The sequence below is a fragment of the Pyxicephalus adspersus genome, chromosome Z, assembly GCF_032062135.1.
Source record: "Pyxicephalus adspersus chromosome Z, UCB_Pads_2.0, whole genome shotgun sequence".
Taxonomy (NCBI): Eukaryota; Metazoa; Chordata; class Amphibia; order Anura; family Pyxicephalidae; genus Pyxicephalus; species Pyxicephalus adspersus.
Window position 1 is genome coordinate 16,970,799 of NC_092871.1, and position 19,903 is coordinate 16,990,701.

Consider the following 19,903-nt stretch of genomic DNA (forward strand, 5'->3'; position numbering starts at 1 on the left):
ATATAAAAGCAAAGTAGGAGATGGGAGGGTAGGAAGACAGATTACGGAAACAAATGATAGAAAGCGAGAAAGAGACAAAGCGACAGTTAGTTTGGGTTTTGCTCAGCAGTTTGGTACCTGTCTGTCATTTTCCACATCATAGCCCAGACTGATGAGACAAGCTTTGAATTCTTCAGGTCCCAGAGCACCCGTATGGTCCTGTGATCAATAGAACATGGTAGGGGAGGGAGTATGTGGATCCAGAAGGCAATTGTTGGTGTGCGGGAGACAGAAGCAGTGAAATGGCGTTGAGGCGATGGGTGATGGATGAGATCAATGGAAGAGAAACAGAACATTACGTTACAGAATGTTTAACATGATTGGGAGACCTGTGACAAATGGGAGATGTGGTCTGACTTGTGCTGACAACACTGGAGGGTGGCCTTCTGGGACAGAATGGGAAGAAAGGACACATTAACGTGTTCATGGAATCCTGCCATCTATCTACCCTTTATGTGGAGGTCTCCAAACTTTCAGATCACAATCACTTCCAACTCAATCACTATGGTGACCATCTAATTGCTGCAGTTTAATTCTGCCCAATGGTTTGTTTGCTGTAACTACACGTGACCATTGCATTATACTTTGTGGCTTTGATCTATGCAGCATATTACAACATAAAAATACATATGGAAAACTAAACAACAATCAAAGACACAAAGGAGTGCTTACTCGTTTAATACCCTAAACTACTTTGTGAGAATGATATGACCATTAATAAATCTTGTCCTTCCCCATTGCTAATTTTTATTTTTTATTTTTATTTTTTTTATTTATTTTAACATATACTCACCCTGTCGAAGTGGTTAAAGGATGCTCTGAACTCATGCATTTGTTCCTGACTAATACCCTTGGCATCCCGCGTAAGAATTTGATTCTCCACCTCGTTGATGGTTCTAGCAATGGTGGTGAGAAGATGTTCCCAGCCAACACGGATGTGCTGTAGGAAAGAGATTCTTTGTTACTAGCAGGAAAAAAGTTAAAATCTTTGAGACGCATCAATTTAGTAAAATCTTACCTCCATGGTGTAGTTGGTGTGCTTGTTATCAAACATCAGAGCTTCCTGAATGAGCTGGTGCTGCTGCTCCAGTCTGTCTATGTTAGGCTTGTGGTTTATGACGCTCTGTTCGTACTGCTTCAGGTGGCTCATCTGGTCCTCTAGGGTGCCGTGCATTTCAATGGCAATTCTTCCAATTTCCTGCAAAGGAGAACAAGTACAATGTCACTTTCACTGCAGCTTTAGAAGTTTACTATAGCAAATTAAGGCCATTTTGACAAATAGCTACAGAATCTAAAAAACAATAAAAAATTACAAATAAATATTTTCAGCTTCCCTACAGACACACAAAAAATAAAATCCTTGAATATGAAGGCTGATAAAATAATTAAGTGAAAGACACTATAAATCAGTGGTCCCCAACCTGCGGACCGGTGACGGTCAATGGCTGTTGAGTTTGGGGCTGCAAATGACAAGAGGTCAGAAGTGCAGGTGGCCCTCCTTTCACTGCTCTAAAGCTAGTGACATCAGGAGTGTGGGCAGCACTCCACACAGTGCTTACACAGGAGCTGCTGAGAATGGCAGAGCAATGAATGTAAGGCTTCCACGTCCCTGCCATTCCCAGCAGCTCCGCCACCTGACAGCACAGCAGCTCTCTTATACTACTCTGCTATTCTCAGCTAGTGTGCTGACAGGAGGCCGAGCTGTTGAGAAAAGCAAAGAAGTGTAAGCTGTACATAAAACGGGCCGAGGCACAATTTTATGTTACTGGGCCCTGCGGTCATAAAGGTTGGGGACCACTACTATAAATCATCACTTAAACAAAAGAAAGATATTTACAGTTCCATTCCTCATCATTAGATGGCAGTATTGTTCTGGAGTTCTCCAGCTGCCAACACCCGTCACAGCAGCATTTAAACACAGGATGTCAGATGAGGTCTGACTAGCTAAACAATAGGTTTTCTCTTAAGGGGAGGAAAGGAAGCAGCAGAGACAGCACCATGTTACTACATACCTCCATCTTGCTCTGGATCCATGGTCCCTCTACGTTAGCAAGCCTAGCAAACTCCAAACGCAAGTGCTCATTGGACTGTTGCTTATCTTGCTCTGATTTCAATGCATTGTCTCTCTTGGGGACCAGCTCCTGTACCTGGAATTGAAAAACATTTTCCGCATTAGGATCACCCACTGTATAAAGGCGACCAACTCTCATCCTTTTTTTAGTCACCTACCTTTTGCCATTTGAAATTGATGATGTCTGGAGTAACTGTGGTGTATGGGTTGCCACCGGACAGCTTAATGTTATTATATTCAGCAATCTTCTGAATCTGGCGCTGGATATCAAGAATGGCTTCCCTCTCACGGTCAGCATCTGGCAAAGTGGACTTAAACTGCCCATGGGCTGTTATTAGGCCCTGTAATACACAAGTAAAAATAAGTGTAAGTTATCCTAATGGTCCTGTACATTAAGAAGCATCTGGGTTAAATAATTAAATGGCCTTACAGCCTCCTAACCCTCCCTTTAGGATTGCTAGTGCCACGGATGGTCTAACTGACCACAAGTGGGGTTTGGACCATGGAAAGGTCAAACACAGTTTAGGTAGGGGAGAATTAAAAAACAAAAAAAGACAAAACAAACAAAAAAAAAAAACATACATCAACTTCTTCAACAGTGTGTACAATAAACATGTCCTGCAGATCCTCCATCGCTCCCTCCATCCAGTTATTAAATGGCGCTGCCCTCTTGGCATATTCCAGATTCATCTGGTCAATGGTCTCCAAATGCTTTTCTGTTTGCTGTGGGGGACAAAAAAAAAAAAAAAATAACAGGCCAATGAATATTCCACATGTACTAGTTAAACCTCTACGTGACAAAATGGAGACAATGCTGCTAATTTCACCTCTAAGGCTTCTCGTCTGAGGTGTGTCAGTGATCCCAGGACATCCCACTGGTCACAGATAGTTTGGCAACGTGCGTTTACACTGGGGGAGTCGTAATAGTCAAGTTCACTAGAAAACAAAAAGATAAAATGTTTAGCAGCTTTTTTTTTTTTGTTTAAAGAAAGTATCCCCCCTGGAAAAACTGCTCACACCCACATGTACAGTCTTGCCAATAAACCTTTACACGTGTCAGTGGAATAAAAGATGCTATTCACTGCAGCCATGGCAAGCCTGGAAATGTGAAAGTTGTGAAACTCACTGCTTGGAATGCCTTCTAATGATGGTGTGAGAGTTATGAACAAAGAGGGTTCTGTGTGCATGTACACACCTATGGCAGCAAAGAACACAAAATGTAGCAACGACATTTCATGAACTGTGTCGTGGAAGAGTTATTGATGCACATAAGGCAATAAAGACAGATTCTACAAAGCCACACTTTAATACAGGAGCTGCATTTGTCTCCTACACTACACAGCAAGTCACACACACAAACACGAATTCTAGTTAAAAAAATCTAACCAAGATAATGAACTGATACACAAGCTATTTTGTAATTAAAATCAGAGATTTTTACAGAGTTTGTTGAAAAATATGAAATGTACATAGATCACCCAAAATGTTTTTTGTAATTACACCTAAAAGCCATGCTATAAAAGCCATGCCCCCTATGTCACTAAAATTACATGGTAGTTGGGCCAATGGACCCATAGCACCATGATGGGGACAAGCTGGCTGATATACCTGTAAGTAGTAGCAAAATGCTACCGAGAGATATTTTACCACGAAACCCAGCAGCAAGGCAAGTATTCCTCTTCTATTGTGCTACCATCAAATAATTTGTACAGATCATTATTTTTGCTAAATAGCTTTGAAGATCAGTTGCAGAACCATGTGACTATATTGATTTCAGTCAACTTCTACTGACAGGGCTCCATTGACGTGTCTACCCTGAGATAAGAGGAGCAGTAAAGTACAATCAAGGTGCAAGAACGCAACATGTGGTATGTGAATGCCAAACATGGCTGCGGCGATGTGTCTTGTGGGGACTGGCCAACAGAGATTCTTAAAGAGACAACAGGATGTGGAGAGTGATATAAAAATCGCTCCACTGAATTTTATAGAAGGTACAGTGTAGTGTGGCAAGTTTAGAATTACAATATGTCCTGTATAAAATGTAAAAATCTCCACACTTTTTAAATGTAAGAAGTAGTGCCAGATGTTGACATTACTCCTCTTCAGACTTGCAAAAGGTCTCTACAAGCTCTCCACTATGGTAGATGTGAAATATTGGATGTGACCACTTACTTCAGCTCCTGAGCAATGGCAGCAATCTGCTCAACTCTGTCCTGATGGGCAGCCAGGTCACTCTCGAAGGCCTCATGTTTTCTGATCAGAGCCTTGATATCTGCAAGGGTGGCCGTCTCATAGTCCTTTTGCTTCAACAAGGGCTCCTTGCCTAATAAAAGAAAGACCTTAGAATTAGAGTACCTATTGCTGATCTATTTAAAAAACAAAAACAAAAACACACACATACAAAATTTAGCACCCATTCTGAAGGGTTATTCCATCACATATCCAGCCAAGTGCTCCTTGTAAAATTATTTTAACTGCATCTATTGAAATACCCAGCTCCACATCGCCAGCTGGGTATTATACCAGAAGTAGGATGCTAGGTATAAAAAAAAGGTCCCACATACAGACAGCAAGGCAGAAGGATGGAGGCCGAGTCCTCCAATGAATAAAAAGAATGTATTTTTTACTGAAAGTGTGTGGAAGAAAGGTGTGCAGGTTGGCCAACAAGTACCTTTTGTTTTTCAGTTATACCTGACACCTACAGAGGATTATTCCTTAACGGCCAGGCAGACATCCAGAATCATAGGTGTATAATGCAAGCATGATAATATTTTCCTTTAGTTCCTTTTATTGCTATAAACACAGTTTTGCTATACTAGTACAGGGAACAAGTAATAGTAATTAAAGTAGTAGTAACTATAACATTGTGATCAGTAAAGTAGATACATATCATGATTGCATCAGTACTCTGTTACAATCATCAGTTTGTATATAGATAAAAAACCCAGACTAAAAAACCTTAATATGTAGCGAAACCACAAGCTGGTACAAGTTCCTCTACAGTTATTTTATGAAGGGGAAGGAAATAGGCAGAAATGCTTTAAATCTAGATTAGTAGGTTTCTTCTCATAAATAAGTGATGGCAAGATTTTGAAACTATGAGTAACACGGATCTTAGTATTATAATTTAATGAAAACAGCTATTCTGTGGTACAAGCAGCCATTCTGTGATATCCAAAGAGAAAATCTTGACAAAACAATTCAGACGATGTCCTCATCCTTATCAGGATGTAACATTTACACAGCAAACACCACCAGGACATAAAAATAGGGGAATGGGTATCACCAGGACAGGAGACACGCATAGCAACCTCATCACAGGACGATCGTTGTTACAGTACGTTCAGGGTCAGCATTTACTTTCTGACTTAAGAGGCTGGCTTAGAGATGACACACTACAGTTTAGGTATTAGCTGTATTCATAAATGTTTTCCCAAGTGAAGGAAGACCGTAGATATTTATTTCTGCCTGCAGCAGACTAGTAGCATAAGGACATAAGGTCAAAATTATTCTCACTTGTGTTTTTATATTTCATTTGTAGTAAAACAAATACAATTAAATCTTAGGTTGAGCCCAGGAAATGTATTACGCCGTCTACACTGAGCGACTAATAAATCCACTCTTACCCCACTATTTGAGGACCCACGTTGGCAATAATTCTATGCTTTTAGCTTTTGGCTAAATAAGAGCACCAACCTTCAGTCCAGCTTTCTTGAATAGAGGCTTTCTGGCGGAATTTCTCCGCCAAGTGGTCCAACCTCTCCAACCTGCGAATCTCATTCAATAGCCATTCCTCATAACCCTTTTCTGCCTGCTCCAAATGCTGCCAGCCATTGTTGATGTCCTGTAAAAGTGGAAGAAGTAAAATTTACAATCCTGCTACTTCATCATGCAGTTTTATAGTTGGACTCCAGGCAAACACCTTTTGGAGTTCAGCTGTACTTCAGAACACATTAGCTAGTGTATTTACCTAAAAATGCCTTTCTAACCGAGTTGTCATATGCTAGCCAAAAATCAGACTTGTACTGTGGGCTTGTAGGAAGGGGAAGAAGCTAAAGCTGCACCCACTGTGACAACATTTACCAACAAGCCAAACAGTAGGAAAGCAGTCAGGTAGTGCCATCCAGTCCTCAGAACTGCAATCTTTAAAAGGTGTTCCCAACACGCAGCCTTACAGCACATACAAAATGGGTAGCTCACAAAAGCATGTATATTACATTCATGGAATGTACAAAGGTACAATATGTGTTACAACTCATGTTTGGTTGGAGCAGTCCTTTAAAGCAACACTGCTGCTTTCTTTCAAAAATGGCATATAAAAAGGTTTCATTTCTCTGCCTGTTCACACTTCTAAACTCTTCTCCACTGCAGAGTAATAAGCAGAACTTTCCCTAATATTTTTCTTATGTTATAAGAGCCGTTCTGTATTACTGCATACACTCACCGACACCATCTTCCCCTCTGAAGGCATAAAAGCTGGTCGGTTACTGAGCCTCAGCTTAGTTTGTAGGGTGTTGAAGTTTATCTCCAGCTGGCATTTCTCCTGGACCTTTGGTGGTTTGTGAACACGACGGTAATCCCGGAAGTCCTCTAGCTTCTGCTGCATGTCATTCATGGTATTCTCAGGCTGACGATCTTCCAACCATGGAATTGTACGGCGGATCCATTCCAAGAGCTGCATGGAAGAACAAATGGTCACCAATTACATCACTGGTGTTAACAATTCAACTTATGATATAAAACTTTATTACCAACTATCAACTTGGAAAATAATGGATGCAATAGAATCCTCTCCAAACCTAGTTTTTAATAAAGTCTTAGCTGTGCGTAGATGATCCATTTAGACAAATTTATAGATTACGAGACTTATTTGTTGGAATGCACATTCCAACAAACATGAGAAACATGAGTGCCATCTTTTCCAATGCTTTACAGGAAATCTATATGTAGCTACATGTGCACTACTTACTACAGCAAAGCTTGGATGATGGAGAGAAAAAAAAATGACTTTGGGACAAGGGTGGTGGTGGTGGTGTTTAGCGTAAATTGATGACAGACCTCTTTTGCAGTTATTAAAGAAAGTAATTATAAAAGACTCACATTGCTGGCTAGCTTCTCATAATCTTCCATCAGATGCTCATTCTCCTGATTTACTGCCAGGACCTTGCAGATTCTGTTGGCAGCTGTCTCGGCCTAAAGGAAAACACATTATTTAGAAAATGATACACACACCGCAATATTATGCGTAAATAAAGACAGATGATCATCTCTTCAAGAAAACTACCAAACATGGACCTGATAAATCTATACTATTGAGTAATGGTGTCCAGAAGACACAGAATAAACACACTGCATGTAATGGTCCTAACGGTGCTCTTTGCATTCTGTCCTCTACAAACAATCCCTATATCTAGGAGAGAAGATGCAAGTCTTCTAACCGAGAAGTAAGAATTGTGAAATATTATAAAAATTAAACACTTATGTGTGCAAAGCACGCATCGTTGGCCACAACAAAGTACTGATTACTAATGGTAGATGCTGTGCTGACACCGATTCTTAGTAAATTGCAATAAAGCAAGGCCTCTGCTGTGTTTGGGTGAGAGGTACACCTTAAATCAAGTTGCTAATCCTTCCTAGGACAGCAATTAGGAATGAAAAGTGGGGCTTTGTTACAGTAATACATTTATCTGTGCTTCTTGGAATCCAAGTGGCAACGCTAAAACACCATTACTCGGAGAGGTCATAAATGAACCACTGTGCTTCACTACAAACAGACGTTAAATGTGTTTATACATTAGGAGACAAATCACTTTGCAGTACAATATTATACTTGAGCTTCACATTAAGACAAGATAAGCACAGGGTCTGGCCTGTAGAGCCAATGCTCTGTTGCTTCTGCCAAGGGGTTGGAAAGTTAAGCAAGTTACAAGAAGCAGCTTTCTGTGTTAAAGGCAAAACATAACAGCCAGCTAGTTTTGATTTTTTTTAATAAAAGACACTACTGGAAAATACAGCTAGCGAGGGCTGACAGTTTAAAACCTGTCCCCTTATGTTATAAAACCTGTCCCCTGTGCAGTGAAATAGGAATAATTGCTTATTCCTATTTCACTGCACTCTGTAAGCTTTTAGCAGTATGCTTTAGAAGCTTCTGAAAGTCAGAGACTGTCTTATTTCCTGGCTGGAGGACAATTGGCATCATCTAGCCCTTGCCACCCCTATGGCCTTTCTGTCCCTGACCTGCCACTTTTACCAATTTGGTATCATTGATTAATTTATTATAACTAAATGCCTTTGATGTAAACATGTATGCACATATTAACACCATGACAGGACAGGTATTAGCCACGCTTGCTTAAACACTTTGCAGACTCCAAGCTGTAACAACTGACCGGGTAGTGAGCCAATGAAAAGTCACAACCCAACATTTTTGCCCTTTGTTATCTATAGCCAAATCTTAAGAGGATGCATAACCTGATCCTCCCAATGTATTCTAATTATATGTACAGAGACCAGAGCAGAGGTTGCTACATTGGGCCTGGGCGATTTATAATGAAGAGTAAATAACTATATTATCAGGACACCAAAAGGAAACAAGAACAGCAAAAAAAAAAAAAAAAAAAAAAAAGAAACTTGTAATGAAAATGTTAACATAACAAACACATAAGGGGCTACAAGACTACAGTATGTAATGTAGCATAGAGATCCAGAAAGTAATAATTTAAAGTAGATTAGAGAATCAGAATTACAGAATCAGCATTAGATACCAGCAGCAGAAGCTCACCTTCTGAGCCCCAGAGAAAGCGTGGTAGAAGCAGGAAACGTAGGTCATTATGGCCTTTTCATCGGGCCTGAGAGTGCCCACAATATCTGTGCAGAGAAGAAAGAGAAAGGACAAGTGCAGAGTGAGGAAGTGCAGACCTAGGCAAGCACCTAATGAGGGGCCTTCCTGTCCCAGATCTGAACCTCTCTACCCTCAGTCTGTGTCAGGAATGGCTGCGTGAGCCGCAAGACTCATTGTGTCTCTTCACAGCGGGCTCCAAGAACAGCGAGAGATTCCTGACACAAAGCAAGGTGACAGCATGCCGCAAATCTGCAAGACAAGCTGGAAATTAGGCATGCGGAAAATAAAGAGAGGAGACAGGTGGGGGCACTGTGGCCGCCCCAGACGCTACCTTCTGGGCTCCCGAGAAGGCGTGGTAGAAAGAGGACACGTATGTCATGATTGCCTTCTCATCAGGACGAGCAGTGCTGACAATGTCTGGAAATGAAGGGAATAGGTTAAGACACAGCAAAACAAAACGGTTAAACACTGAGGTGTCTTTTCACTCTAGAAGGCAGGAAAAATGGCTGTTACCAAATTAGGGACTTCAGGGTGAATCCTGAAGACTTTCAAAGGAAAATTGTATTTTGTACACAAAAAGGAATTTTTTTCATATTCATTTTAAGAGGCAAAGGATCCAAGGTAATCTTGTGCCCAAGAGAAATCAATTGCCTAATTTAGTGGCAGAATTAATTGCAGTCTCATTGCTCACTGACACTTTTTGACTCTGAATTGAAAACTCAGCTGCTCCCAGCTTCCACTTGCTGAATCAACATGCACCCATCCCATTGTATGGATTTTCTGCATTCACTGTACAGAATTCATAGGAAGGAATTAGGATACGGCTTAAAATAAATTGGCAGTGAGCTTTTTAAAATCTTTAAAATAACTTTTAGGAAAAGGCAGCTCCAGATAACCATCAGGAGGATATACTATAGCTCCCAGCTAATCAGCAGGGAAGTCTAGCTACAAAAGACCCCAATTGGTAAGTGGGCACAACAAATGCATGAACCGAGCTTTACCTTCAGCATCCAACATCTTGGGGATATCCAAGTATTTCTCTGCCACCTCAAAGGCATTATTCAAGTTAGTCACTGGGTCATCCTAGAAAAATCATAAACAAAAAATTTACATAACATGTAACAAAGGGTTTAGGTATGTTCAAAATACCTATTTGTACAAGTTGGTCAATTACACACAGAATTTTTGAATTACCTTTCTTAGTTTATCGTATTCTATAAGCTCTGGTCGGTGTCTGTGAATCAAGGCATTGAAAGCCAGACCGTCCTTCCAGCTGCAAGGGAAGAGAATAAAATGAATGAATCCAAATCAATCTGAGTACGAGCAAATAAAGATACGGGTTTATGATCAATAATTAAATGATCTTTAACAGAATAAGACATCTGTATGTTAGTGCTATGCATTATTGCACAGCAACATGAAATGTATGTGCTCTGTGTAAGTTGCATACACAGGTATTTTTTAGATGCACAGAAAATAAACTTAGTATAAAATACTAATGATATGACTACATAGAAACTACAGGAACCTGCAATGCCCCTCTCTGATTTAGTTGTATTTTGCTTTCGAGAATTGTGGAAGGATCTCCGGTGCAGCTACAAGTATACACTGGACATACGGGAGTAAAAATGTTAACTTTAATAAATGTAGATGTAGCACTTACAACTGTAATGCATATCAAAATACAAACACTGTATTTCTCTTCCCCCCCCCCCCCATTCTTCAAGCAAAGCACTCCCAAGCACAGTGCCAGCCTTCTGTATAAAAAGAAAAAACATGCAATGGCTCAATGGTTATCAAACCTGCTTTGGGATTTTTTTGGTGCAGTTCTCAACTAGGTTCCAGCCGATACACATACGAGGTATTAAACATAATGCATTCTGCATAAAATCTATTCAGCATGTAAATGCATTCATATCAGAGTCACTAACAGCCTTTAAAGCAGAACTTTATTTCCACTTTTAGAAATACATGATTAGGCAGATTATTATTGATGAATGGGACAGGCGATGTCCCTTATACAATAATCCCTCCCACCTGCCTGATCGCTGTGGGTATCGGTCAAAAAGCTGATTGCACTTGAGCGTGCTGGGAACAAATGACCTCCTATGCACCAGCCTGGCCAATCAAGATGGCCAAAGATAGTGTACAGGAAGAGAACAAGGATGAAGATTGAGGTGGCCTGCAAAGAAACAGGGACAGGTGAATAGAATGGCTTTGGTTCTGCTTTAAAATGTGCTGCCTGTGCCAGAAACTTGAAGCAGCACGTGCCAAACATGATACTTTACCTTATGTGGAAGTTCTGTACGTTGACATTCTTGTAAGGCGCCGTCTTTCTCTGACACCACAATAATAATCCTTCCTTTGCAGAAGTTTCTGTGGACCAAAAAGAGGAACTGCATCACGAGACAGAAATATTGGGATATGAGAAAACAGGCAGAGAAACCGCAGTCACAGCACATACCTTCCACAGAGATATCCTGAATTGCAAACCTCAGAATGATGGTCCAAATCATACCCAATGTCATCTTAGCATTGCCATCAACGATTTCTGAAAGAGACAATGTTTTATTAAAGGCCAATCTACAAACATGAATGCTGTTACCTGTTCTGACATTTCTATAATGGGGAAATTCATCCAGAGAAAGTAAAAGGGGGTACTCCGCTTTAATATACGAATAGGTATCAAGATTAGTAATAGGACAGACAACGATCAAACATTTCTGTTCACTTAGGAGCTGCCTGGTCATACAAATAACTCAGGCTAACTAAGCAACAGATTCACTTTTAGCCTATGCTCACTCTTAGTGCTTCCCAGTTGTAAATGGGGACTGAAGCAGTCAGTGATGGCCTGGTCTGAGAGTACAGGGATGGATATATATTATTGTACCCTCAGATTGGGAAATTGTGCAGTGGGGAACAATAACCTAGGGCCTACAGGTAGAAAGATGTTAATACAAACACACACTCCTACTTTCCTTCTTTTCACTCCCTTACTGAAAAAGTCAATTGATTCAAAAATCACTAAGGGGTTATGTAGATCCTGCGGGATCACTTTCTGGCCCGGTCACTGGCCATGAAATGCAGCAGCAAGGGAGGGGGAGGAGAAAAGATTATGTATGTTAGAGGTTTTAACAAAACTGTTGCTTTGCCGTAAATAAGCAAAGCAGAGAAGTGGATTGCTCCATGTGTCTCTTAGTTCAGGTTAACCTCCAAAATGCTGATTATTATTTGCTTGCATCCTCCAGCCCACAACACAGTTAAGTTGAGCCAGCCCAGCTTGCTGCTGAAGTTCATCTTGTAGTACAAATATCAGTAGCATGTTATGTCACAATGTGGCTCAGTGAACTGGAGATACGTTTACCTGGTAGGTTTCTGTGAAATCTAAGTGCTGCAGTATGCAGAGGGGGAATAAAGCCCGTTGCCAGCAAGAAGCAGTGACAGTATTGTATCAGAGGTCAGTTCAAAAAAGTAAAAAAAAAAAAAAAGTACCTTCAGCTCCAATGGAGACCAGCTTCACTCCTTTACTGGCAATGAAGTCCAAAGCTTTGTTGACGTTATTAATTTTGTGGACCCTCATTTTTCCTCGTTCTGGTTTCGGAAGTCTTTCCCCTGAAAGAAACATATCAAATCAGGTCAGACTTGCCATTTAACTTATCATGCTTGTTAATAATGCTTCTATCTAAGCCCTGATGGGGTGTTTAAGCCTAAAGGATTCTGGATTTCCCAAAGCAATGTACAGATCACACACATGCCACCTTCTAGAACATGATGCAACTTTATTAGGCTTCATTGTAAAGAATTAATTTGCTGGACTTACCAAAGTGTGTCCTTATTCCTTTTGACATTTTAAATATCTTGGTGCTAAATGGACATAATTAACATTTGTGGCATTGAAATCAGATTCCTTCTATCTATTTAGCCAAAATGTCAATCAGCTTATTGTTTCCATCCCAAAATGTATTCCATTATCACCAGAAAAAAAAACGTGTGAAGCTCACCTGAAATTACTTCTAAAAGTAACATGAGTTTCAACCCATCCCGGAAATCCTCATCGATGTTCTCGATCTGAGTGCCAGCTTTCCTCAGGTGGGAGTTACACCAAGCAGTGAAAGTCTGTGGAGAGAGAAGGCTGATCAATTCAGGGTTCAAAACACAAACTGCAAACCTTTCTGCATTCCAATAATTATAAAACTACAAAATTGAATGAACACTACCAGTAGTTGGCTACCATTACTCTATCCAAATATACAATTCATTGAATTAGCAGCAGGAACTATAAAATTCTTTATCTTTTAATATCAAATGATTTTGCCCTCACTGGCTAGTTCCTTTTGGTACAAATTTGCCATAAAAAACAGGATATTCCAAATGCTGGTTAAACCCCAGAAAATAAAATTTAGGTTGCCTTCCTGCAGTTTAGGACAACATTTGGAGATTTGAATCTACAGAATGTCTTTTTCAGGTTAACTGGTCGTATTTTGTCAGAATGTGTTCCATGATGTGGAAGAGCAAACTATCAGAATATTCTGGAACAAAAGGACGTACAATATATAATCAGGTTACATAATGCCTACAAAGCCCTTCATTTATAAAAGAGGGTGGAAATGTTAAATTAAATTTGCAGCTCTAAACGGTCAGAGAATAAATTACATGTGTATCTATGTGAAAACTCTATATAGACAGGATGTTGGTAACAGTCACAAAACTGACAATTTCAATACACAGAACAGGAAAGCCAAAACAGACATAGATGTGGAAAATTGACAATTTCTTTTTTATCCTTTCACGGATATTCAGCAAACGTCACAGACAGCCAAGCTTGCAGTGGTCATAATTAAAGAGACATGGCCTCCAATTTATATTCTTTCAAGGTCTATTAGATACATGATCGTGTAGAACAGTTAAAGCCAACAGCATTTTATGTCTTTTAAATAATATAATTGTAATTTTCAAAACGACTTCAGACAGTCATATAGTCATATGACACTGAAGGGGCCGTAATGCAGAGATGAGTGCCAATGTGATGGCAATTTACTGTTAATGAAGGTGCCAAAGATTAAGGGCATTGCTGACAAAGGAATTAGAGTAGGAACAGCACCAGAAAGAGGGAGAGTACAGCAGCCACAGCATTTTTCCTGCTTTAACTAAAAACGGCGGGCTATTTATGTTTCAAATAGGATGTAAGCAGTGTTCATCCTAGATTTTTTTTTTTTTGCTGCCAGGCAGTAGGAAGCTGTAGGTGGGTGGCAGCCCCTGTATTGTAACCCAACTCTTCAGTAACCAACCAAAAACAACCCAGTAGTTACTGAAAAGTGTTGGGTGGTGCGCCCAGCTAAAAGGGGCAAACACTGGATATAAATTAACTATAGTGTGCTATGATAAAAACCTTACATTGCTGACCTAAAATTCTGGCAGTTCTGCCGTTCCACCAGTTTAGTACTCTGACAAATGAGGAATATTCAGATCAGATTTGTATTTAACTCTTGACATCTGAATGTATGCTCCAGGCTAACAGCAGTACTGAAGCAAGGGACACATCCCTATTTCTCTAAACAGAACTTGCAGGGGTGCTCTGGGATACACAGTGTGTAAAAGTATTTAGTGGCATACATTAATATGCTACTACAAAGTAACTACAGGGTATCAAGGTGTTGATATGTTTGTGTTGTATGATCTATTCTAGCAGAGTATCCTTGCACCTTCTCCCAAGAACAATCATCCAGGTCTATAATTTTTGTTCCAATGCCTTCTCTATAGCCACAAATACAAATGTTCTTCCAATGCAAACTCACACAAATATAGAAAATTCACTTGGTCAGGTTAAAAGCGTGCCCATCCAACTGTCTTTAGGAACCTTTACTATCGGTGATCACAAATATTACTGACACATAGTAAAGTTCTCTATCTGCACACAGTAACGTATGATTTTAGCAGACTTGGTCAATCTATGACAATTTACTAATTTGTTGATCTACAGAGTCAAACATACTGGAGTACTCTCCCTTCTCCCCAAATGTCTTTACCCATTCAAAATGGTCACTAAAATACCTAAATCAGGGACAAAATAAGAGTATCGCTTGAGTAAATGATTACATAAAAGAATGAATGATTTACAACACTATGTGAAGATACAAGAGCCAGTGGAAAGGTCTCTGAATTGGTGCGTGACATGGAATGACAGTCTCATGACACAGCGCCACCCAAGATATGCCAGCTGGGCAGAGCCCGGGGGTGTAAATAATGCCTCAGCGCTAGAATCAGGTGCCAGCCCAGAAATCTCTAGTAAGAAAAACAGATCTGGGTCATTTCCTGAGCTCCCCCCTCACCCGACTGACTCACAGATCCTGAAATAGGCGCACAATTATCGCTCACAGCTATCCTCGGCACACACAATGCATGCAGTTAACCCCTGAGTGCAACAAATCCATGTGGAAAGTAGATTTAGCTTGGCTTTATTCCATTAATTTGTAGTAGTAGATATACTGCCAAGTATAATGTAGTGCAAAAAAAAAAAAATTGATATATTTACACACAACCAATATGGGTAGGTTGCTTTTGTGCCAAGAGTTCTGATCTACCTGCAAAAACGTCTGAGGGTTTCCTCCTGTGGTATTTGGTACCAAGATAATTGGCAGCATATTCCTACAGTCAAGGTGCCTCCTTCACATCAATGCATTCTGCTACTATAGCTTACCAACTACTGGCACTCTACATATTCAATGTGATCATCATACCAGGCCACCTTCCTAATTTGCTCCATGGACCAGTTCCCATTAAGGTGGCTCCAGGGGTCAACAAGGGAACTTTGATATGTTTGTGGCTGGGCAGCACCTTTCCCTCTTCACCAGGATTACATTATTTTTTAGCAGCACTCCTGTGGATCAGACCAGGAGGGCTAGCCTCTCCCCCTTGTCAAAGTCAGATGCTTAATCCCCCGTATTTGCACATCACTTTCAAAACAAGACTGTTCACTTACTCCCCGATAGCCCTTTAATGATCATACTTACATACACTCCGCTTAATAAATCCATAGATACAAACCTATAAGGAGAGAGCGTAACAAACTTTTCTGCATGTCTACTACAAGACCCCATGAACCACCCCGTATCCCCGATCAAAGAAGTGGATCCAAGTATTTTGCAGTTGAGTTAAATGATGAGCCAAAAAGTGGTATTTTAAAAATCTTTAATACTTGAGTCTCCAGCATTTAATAAATAAATCTTATTTTGACAAATTGGCTTTCCTTCTGTGTAGGGATAGTTTAGCTGGGAGATCCGATTGCATTAATTTGCAACTCTGACATTGATGCAATACCAGGCCAGGGAGGGGCAAGTGCTTGTGTAATTACATGATGGCATAAACATTCCCAGGGCGTAGTACAGGGAAAGAGACCCTAGATGCACCTCCTCATTGCATTAATATGGACAGAATGAGGACATCCTCTCGGATGGGGCACCTGTTACAGCATCAAGAATTACTCATACTGTGCTGGCAAATTCTTTCACCTGCAAATTAGACATTCCCATTGTTGCAAAGTAAAAAAAAAAAAAAAAAGAATTACAACACCCAGTCCCCTTGCTGGGAGCCCAGCCCTACGAGAACACGCAAAGAGGCTAATTCTTGACATTCTTGCACCTTCCAGGTCACAGTTTCAGAGGCACGAGAGGGATGTCCTTGAGAGGGGGGCAGGTGAGCGGTGTGGAATGTGAATAGGCTTCAGTCACAAGCACTTCCCGTGTACACGCCTTGTGCTCTCTGTGCAAAGACTTGCCTTGTGCTCCTTACTGACTGCCACACCTAATGTGCTCGACTGGATTCTGAAGGCTAAAAACAGCCAAGCAAAACTACAATACAAATAGTTGCCTCTTTTAATCGTTAGCAAAGTCCACTTACATTTATTTTATGGTTTTTGATACTACAGTGAGTTAAATCTGTTGTTTCCTATATCTTTCCAAGACTCTGGCGTTTGGATCTTTGTGCTTTGCTCAGGTCTACATACCTGCTGTGGCCTTAACAAATGGCTCTGCCTGCCGGGTTTTTTATTTTACATAATGGAGAAAGCAACAGGTGAATTGGGAACAACCCAATGAGTGTGAACACCCATGGGTGGGAACAGAGTCAGGAAGATGTGATTAAAGGGTCCTCTAAATAGATTTTGGAAGTCAATGTGGGACTGCATCCAAGAGACTCCACCTGTGGATGAAATATCACTTTTAGATTTGTGAACTTTAGTCTCGCCCAGCAAGAGTTCCTCTGTGTTATTTTACAATGTAAAGGCCACAGAAATCTAAGTAAAATCTGACAGTGGATAACCTTTTCTTACATTTACACCAATTCAGAAGCAAGGTGTGAAAACGTGTAAGTGGACAGCTACACTTACATTCTACAACTTTACATCTGACCCGATGCACCAGACAGATCAAGAACATAAGAACTGTAAGGACAATGTGGGAACACAAATGAACAACTAACTGACTGAAGAGAAACTGACCAAATTCCTAGCGTTCAGCTATCTTCCACAATGCTGAAATATTTCCCAGCATAATACATTTCTATCAGAACAGTTGTGGCTAAGCATTGGGATCATTTCGCCGGTCACCCCTCGCACAGCTAATAGGCAAAGCATTCAAGACGAAGGTTGTGCCAGCAACAGGTGCTTGGTAATTCTGAAATCTATTTCAATGCCAAACAACAGAGTTTTCTTGCTCTGTATATAGCATAGTCTCATGGCCAGTAATTATCTGACCTTCTCAGAATTATTCCGACACCCGGCTTTAAGATGTCTAGCGGTGGGAACCAAGTGGACTCTGTTTGCTATCACTATCTCATCATGACTGGCATGTGAAACTGCAAAGCTCATAGAAGCAGATCTTATTTGTGATCTAGAACTGCTCTTAAAGACGTTAGGGGAAAAAAAGGAGGGGAAGGGGTGGGGGAAACAACTTTTGTCCTCCACAAATGGTTTTTACACTATACTACAATGTGGTCAGTTTAGAGGAAACCTCTTTAAAGACGTTTGTGCAAATAGCAAAAAAAAAAAAAAAAAAAAAAAAAAAGTACAATGCAAGCACCATTATATCTCTGACAGTCCGCTTATCAGAATACATTTAACCAAATGTCATGCAATGAATGCCCAACGGTGTTTGTGGAAGCTTAGTGTCGCAGAAAAATGCCTTCCAGCAGCCAATTATATTCAATTTACAGCACATAACAGTTTATAGAGAATACCTGAAGGCTTCTGAACACCTACGCGAGTCCAGAGTGCAACAGACCATGAGCAATATTAGACACTTCCTAAATACACATGAATGGAGCTCAGCCCTCCAGACTTGGGCCAAAGTTTCTTTTACATTTCCCATTCCTTTTTGGTATCGAATTCTAATGTTTAGGTCAGGGGGAAAACATTACCAAACACATCTTTAGGCAACTAAGGTAAAAATCTGGTACTGAGAAAATATAGAGGCTTCAATGTGATATGAGGGGAATAGACCCAGTGCTTGTTTCCCCTTGTGCAGCAGGCAGTCATAGTGGAGGGGAGTTGTTTTTATATTAGAAATGCCCATATTTGATCCGTTTTAATTAAATTTGGATTACACACCAGGTTCCAGATTTTATTAGGCTCTCTGGTTCTAATGGTTGATTCTGATAGAATACTAAACATACACTACTCACAGCATTGTTCACCACCGCTCAATCTGACATTTCTAGAGACTAAACATGGTGCAAAGCTAAATGCAGTCTTCTTTTTCTTGTGGTCCAAATCTTATTCGTCTGCACTTTATCCAAACACGGAAACAAAAAAGTTCTAGCTGAAGTTCCAATTTAAGGCTTGATGTATCAAGGTATTCTCAGGAGTTGCTTGCTCTTGGCCACCAGAATAAACCCGCCCTGAAACTTTGGATTGATTGATAGCTGAGAATGTTTAATTCTCTAACATAGCAATACAAGCACACCTATCGTGAGTCACAGGCATTGACAAGTATGCAGGTTGCAAGGTATGACTTCACAGGCCAAACACAAATTTCTGAGTCAACAACTTGATAGGTGCTAACAGATGAAGATGACATCCAGGAAGTTTGCAAATTTAAAGTTAGAACTATTAGCTGCCAATACAAAAACGTTACACATTCCCCAAATAGTTCAGCACTGATAAGAGGAAGATATAGGTCCCAATCACATCAATCCCTTTCCAAAAAGCACTCAGTATACAGTGATCGTAGGAGCTGGGACACTAATCTGCAAGATACACAAATATATCCTAATTAAATAAACTCAAATTAGGCCCAACGATGAAATGCGATACAATGTAAAGTATAAGCAAAAATGATATAGATTGGAAAAACAGAAAAAGGGTTGTGCGTGCCAGCTGCACAATTAACATATTCCTGAAACACGTGTGGCCCTGGCTAGATCCTGGGCAGTCACTTCTGGCTATCCGATTTCAGTTTAACATTTCCCCTGGGAGTTGTCTCATGTTATATTAGCGTTATAGAAGGACGAGTCAGGAAAAACACTGACTGAATGAAGGAACACACTGCTGATTAATGGGTGGACTGGGAATCCAGACAATTCTGTGTGTTTTTATGCCGGACAGCATATTTCCCTTCCACCGCTGCAATAGTTTCAAAACAAATGATTAAATGGCCGAAGAGTGATAAATTAATAAAAAGGTGGGATCTAGTTACACCCGAGATGGTGTTTCCACTGCAGAAGATGTTGTAGTTATTCAGACTGCAAAACATCAAGTGGAGGCCTAGATTAAAAGTCATCCTGAGCTAAAAGTACCCATCATAGCCCTGAAAACACAAAAAAGTAACTGATGGCTTTGATGGTAATAGTTGAGTCATGAGGTTTTAACCAGAAATAAAAAATGCTGCTAACAGTGAGTATGAATACCACTATAGCAATGCTACATGTTTGTGTACCCCTCAATTGCTGTTCTGCAGGGC

The 19,903-nt window shown here is 40.3% G+C and overlaps 1 protein-coding gene across 4 annotated transcripts in view; it reads right to left on the minus strand.

Annotated features, from left to right (window-relative positions):
- Window positions 1-19,903, minus strand: part of ACTN4 (actinin alpha 4) — a 47,807-nt gene that overhangs the window by 2,695 nt on the left and 25,209 nt on the right. For 2 of the 4 annotated variants that reach the window (XM_072431277.1, XM_072431275.1), the window contains exons 2-19: window positions 12,953-13,067; window positions 12,444-12,563; window positions 11,416-11,502; window positions 11,240-11,327; window positions 10,146-10,224; window positions 9,953-10,034; window positions 9,283-9,368; window positions 7,211-7,303; window positions 6,555-6,785; window positions 5,807-5,954; window positions 4,283-4,433; window positions 2,938-3,046; window positions 2,693-2,833; window positions 2,269-2,451; window positions 2,052-2,186; window positions 1,058-1,237; window positions 833-979; window positions 118-198 (exon numbers count right to left, since the gene is read on the minus strand). In XM_072431277.1, coding sequence (XP_072287378.1) covers window positions 118-198; window positions 833-979; window positions 1,058-1,237; window positions 2,052-2,186; window positions 2,269-2,451; window positions 2,693-2,833; window positions 2,938-3,046; window positions 4,283-4,433; window positions 5,807-5,954; window positions 6,555-6,785; window positions 7,211-7,303; window positions 9,283-9,368; window positions 9,953-10,034; window positions 10,146-10,224; window positions 11,240-11,327; window positions 11,416-11,502; window positions 12,444-12,563; window positions 12,953-13,067 — 2,256 coding nt within the window. Of the gene's footprint in view, window positions 1-117; window positions 199-832; window positions 980-1,057; window positions 1,238-2,051; window positions 2,187-2,268; window positions 2,452-2,692; window positions 2,834-2,937; window positions 3,047-4,282; window positions 4,434-5,806; window positions 5,955-6,554; window positions 6,786-7,210; window positions 7,304-8,891; window positions 8,978-9,282; window positions 9,369-9,952; window positions 10,035-10,145; window positions 10,225-11,239; window positions 11,328-11,415; window positions 11,503-12,443; window positions 12,564-12,952; window positions 13,068-19,903 lie in introns of all 4 variants that reach the window. The other 2 variants (XM_072431276.1, XM_072431278.1) reach the window with 2 other exon arrangements.